The sequence below is a fragment of the Prunus persica genome, chromosome G4 (assembly GCF_000346465.2).
Source record: "Prunus persica cultivar Lovell chromosome G4, Prunus_persica_NCBIv2, whole genome shotgun sequence".
Lineage (NCBI taxonomy): Eukaryota > Viridiplantae > Streptophyta > Magnoliopsida > Rosales > Rosaceae > Prunus > Prunus persica.
The window spans coordinates 9275920-9280685 of record NC_034012.1 but is presented as its reverse complement, the minus strand read 5'-3'; the positions used below and the strand labels follow the sequence as shown (position 1 = coordinate 9280685).

At 35.7% G+C, this 4766-nt stretch overlaps 2 protein-coding genes across 2 annotated transcripts in view; one reads left to right on the top strand and one right to left on the bottom strand.

The window, feature by feature from the left end:
• LOC18778806 (receptor-like protein 2) lies at positions 524 to 1492 on the top strand. The gene has a single exon (XM_020562240.1). The coding sequence runs from the start codon at positions 524 to 526 to the stop codon at positions 1490 to 1492; it is 969 nt and encodes a 322-aa protein (XP_020417829.1).
• LOC109949032 (anaphase-promoting complex subunit 6) overlaps positions 2953 to 4766 on the bottom strand; it is a 7765-nt gene continuing 5951 nt past the window's right edge. Inside the window, exons 13-16 of the mRNA XM_020563258.1 lie at positions 4263 to 4389; positions 3880 to 3979; positions 3627 to 3662; positions 2953 to 3259 (exon numbers count right to left, since the gene is read on the bottom strand). Coding sequence (XP_020418847.1) covers positions 3173 to 3259; positions 3627 to 3662; positions 3880 to 3979; positions 4263 to 4389 — 350 coding nt within the window. The 3' untranslated portion in view covers positions 2953 to 3172. The remainder of the gene's footprint in view (positions 3260 to 3626; positions 3663 to 3879; positions 3980 to 4262; positions 4390 to 4766) is intronic.

The following is a 4766-nucleotide window of genomic DNA, read 5'->3' as shown; positions in this document are numbered from 1 at the left end:
TTATGGAGCCATTAGTGGATAGAATTGTCAACTCACAAACCTTGCAATCCTTGACCTCTATTATAATCAATTGAGTGGTGTCCTCCCTCTCAATTTTGGGAAGCTGTCCAAGTTGAAACTACTGAACCTTGATTTCAACCATTTAGAAGGTGCCTTGCCCCCATCTTTGATGAATTGCACAAACCTTATTGAAATACATCTAGCATCCAACAACTTGGAAGGAGATATCTCCACACTTAATTTCTCCAAACTTAGTCAACTTAGTAAAATTGATATATTTATTAACGAATTCATTGGTATCTTGCCAATAAGCCTTTACTCGTGTCGGTCTTTAAAAGCCATTCGATTGTCTGGAAATTATATAGAGGGACAAATACAGGCTGAGATTCTTTCATTGAAATCCTTGTCTTTCCTCTCTCTTGGTTTTGACCGATTAACCAATGTCACAGAAGCAATGAAGATACTAATGAGTTGCAAAAGTCTCCATGTACTCTTCCTTACGAATTCCTTTGAAGGTGAGGTAATGCCAGGTTATGATGACATGGTTGATTTTGATGGGTTCCAAAATCTTCGGTACTTGAGTTTGGCCAATTGTCAGCTCACTGGTCAAATACCTGTATGGTTATCAAAGCTCAAGAATCTAGAGATCTTGCATCTGGAGAATAATCAAATCACAGGGCCAATTCCAAGTTGGTTGGGGACTCTTCCTAGACTTTTTTCTCTAAACTTGGCAGGTAACCGAATTTCAGGTGAATTTCCAAAGGAACTTTGTGGACTACCAAGATTGCTTTATGAACCTTTTGAAGAAGACACTTACGAACTTGAATTGCCTCCCCTCGGCCACAAACCCGCAAATCCAACTTTTCTACCGCGCAGATTGTCTTTCATTCCAGCAATGATAGACCTATCTCGCAATAACATAGATGGTGATATACCTAATGAGACCAGCCAATTGCACCTTCTCTGCTTGTTGCTTCTTCACTCTAACAGCTTCTCCAGCGTCATTCCAAACCAAATATCTAACCTTAAAAATTTAGAGGAGTTAACCCTCTCCATGAATCATTTGTCTGGGAAAATTCCATGGTCATTAACAGCCCTTAATTTCTTGAAAAAATTTGATGTCTCATACAATAATCTCGAAGGACCAATGCCAACAAGCACTCAGATCCAAAGCTTCGATGCTTCTGCATTTGAGGGGAACCCAAAGCTTTGTGGTGCCCCAAGTCTAAATAAGTGCGAAACAAATAACACCATTGATGCAGATGGTAAGAACAAACATGCGGGCTATGGGCATCCACATCAACTTCCATGGTTTTATATTTCTTCTGTTGTGCTAGGGTTCATAGTGGGATTTTGGGGAGTCTGTGGTTCTTTAATTATTAAGAAGAGATGGAGGTATGCATATTTTGGATTCATAGACAATGTACAAGATAGGCTCTATGTGATGATGACAGTGAGCATGAACAGGATAAAGAGAAGGCTTCGAGCCTAGATGTATATTGCTGTACTTTTTGTTCGCTTTTCTCTTCTTCTTTTTCTTCTTTTCTTATGTGTTCGTGATGTAATAAGGGACAGTTATTATTGCGTTATATTTTTCGGATACCTTTTGCAAGTAACAAATACAACTTCAGCTACATATATATATTTTGCATGCGACTGGAAAACTCTACTGAATTTGGCCAAAATCATGAAATATTGCCATGAACCTATCGAAATTCAATTATGGGGTCAATAGCGCAACGGATTTCATACTAAAGCGAAACTTAACATTTTAGTGCAAAAATTGATCGTCTGGTTTTAGCCATAGAGTCTGCATGGAAAAGGAAACATACCTGCAATTAGAACCATACATGTTTTATATAACTCAACAATCTCGATCTCTTGGACCACAGGAGTCCAAGAGAGTGTAGTCACCTATCGTTGGATATTAATCCAATGGTTCAAAAAAGTTTCTTAAAATGAGTGCAAGAGTGAGTGAACCGTTGAATTTACATTCAACGGTGAGTGACCATAAATTTCTTAGACTCCTGTAGTCCAAGAGATCAGGACTATATAACTCAAACCCTATAACCATCTAAAAAGATATATATTCCAGGTACCTCTAAAAGTGTTTGGGTATGAAGCCTTCCTACAGAACTTTTAATGCTCCATCCATCTCCATGCATGTATGACAAAGCATTATTATCATGGTCATGCATAAGTCCAATATGTTAGTTCATTCAATTTTCAGTAATCCTTTTCTAATAATTATATCTTTTCAGAAAGAAAATTATTGGAAAAGTATAGAATGATATACACCAATTTACAAAAATGACCTACCCCTCAAACAGAAGCTACATAAAATCAGAGGAAAAATAAAAGACACAAAATCAGGAAACTAATTATGACTAGGGAGCCCCATAATTTATGAAGCAATGATGATTTGTCGATTAATTTATGAAGCTTAGGTTGTTTGCCAATTCCTCATGAAACCAATGATGATTTGTAGATTAATTTATGAAGCATTCCCTTCTTCTCTATAATCTAGTTGCTCATATATATATATAAACCTGTGAACAATCTGAATTAGAGGCATTGATCCAGATAAGAACAACCGAGATGTGGACCATGGGCACCAACTTCCATGGATTCATTGTAGGATTTTGGGGAGTTTGCTTCTTTAATTCTTAAGAAGATGTAGAGATATGCATATTTCCAATTCCCAGACAATGTACAAGGTAGTACCTGTGTGATGACGACACTGCATATCAGCAGTATGAAAAGAAGGATTAGAAACTAGATATATTGTCATACTTGTTATTTCAGATTTTCAGTTTGCTCTTCTTTTTTCCTGTGTGTTTCTGATGTAAGGCATAGCGTCTTCAGATATAATCATGTCTTCTTTTTCGGATGCGATTTCAATGCCCCATCTTTTGCAATCAACAAATACAACTCCATGAATAAACCTAAGACTTGGCCAAAATCATGAATAAACTGCCATGAACCTATTTTTCAACTATCAACCGTTGATTAATTACAGGTCCCAGCTGACATTACGTTGATACAAGAAATAAAATTAAAGATATTACATCTCCTAATCTAATCCAAGGCATTGGGGTATCTATTGCACATACAATACACACGCTTAAGTACGAGTATCACTAAACATAATTAAGCCTAATTACATCAAAAATCAGTTCTGTGGTCCACGGGCTTCATCTGCTAAAGCCAAACTTAACATTTCAGTGCAAAAATGATCATCTGGTTGTAGCCATAGAGCCTGCTCAGGAAAATGAACAAAGGAAAACAGATTAATACCTATGCCATTATCATACTTTCTTCCTGCAATTAGACGAATTTCATGTAACTCAAATACTATAAGCATCTGAAAAGAGATGCACTCCAGGCCCGTCAAAGCATCTTTGGGCATGACAGCATCCTACAGAAACTTTAATGGCTCCGTGCATTTAAAGTTTATTATCACGGAGCATAAACCACATAAATATTTTGAACATCATAAATTATGCACACAAAAAAAACACAACAAAAAAATCCTTTTAAGATTCTTAAAGCAACACATCTAATTTCCTATTCACTTAACCAGATACACAGTCATTCAACTTTTAGGAGAGAGAATAATTACTCACTTTATGATAGTATGTAATCGCTGCCGTAAAATTATCCTGCACAACAGTGAAAACAAGAACGAAAAGAAACATCAAGTATTGTGACCATAATGGACGGGGATGAAAGGCACATATACACTCTTTTTCACATTTCAGTGTTTAAACACAAGCATATAAGCTGAGTCAGAAAGTGGCACATCAGTTTTTCACAATCCACTTCAAATGAAAGAATTCTTCTCTAATAATACATAAAGTAATTGATAACTTTAGATACCTGTAAATGGTAAGCATATGCAAGACCTGCATAAGTACTCACACTTCTGGTTGACAATGCAAGTGCTTTCTCATAGTATGAAATAGCTTCATTGTACATCCTGAGAGAGAGTAGGTTTATCTAATTAGGCCAAAGGAAATATTCTTTGTAGGGAATTAAAAGCACCAAAATAAATAGTAGACAGCTATATTAAAAAGCTACAAAGAATCAAAGCAACCATAGAACATTCTCTCAACCCCACAAATCAAAGATACAATAATCTCCTAGTAAAAAAATAAAAAAAAATTGGAGCAGAAAATAATTAAAGACACTGTATATCCCCAAGCCCTCAAAAGGAACCAACAAAAGAAATGCTAGAAACTATAATCAAATAAAAGACGTACTTCAGTTTTCTGTATGCATGAGCTAGATTAACCACAGTTGGTTCCCACATTTCACTTAAAGGGGAAGGAATTTGAGCCAAAGTTTTCTCAAACCACCACACAGCTTTGTTATACCTGTATGAAAAGACAGAGATTCATCAAAAATCACTTAGTACAAATGAGACAGGTATGGCTTAAAGGAATATTTATGACAAATGGTCAGCAAACAGAACAGTCTAAAGAGGTAAAAGAACATGCAAAAGATTCGATAATACAACCTAATAGTCCACATTAATGACAGAATATCATAAACTTCATGCTGTAGTAATATAAATGAGCTAAACAATGATTATACAACATAAGGGGCCCCAATTTTAAAAGTTCTCAAGTCAAATGACACTATGTTAGTGATCACTATTTCCTTTCTTTAAATTATAAACAATACTTCCCTTTTCTGGAAATCCTGTTTGGGCTAATTAGAATTTGATATGTCTATCTTTAATTTACTATTCTGAGCATAGCTTT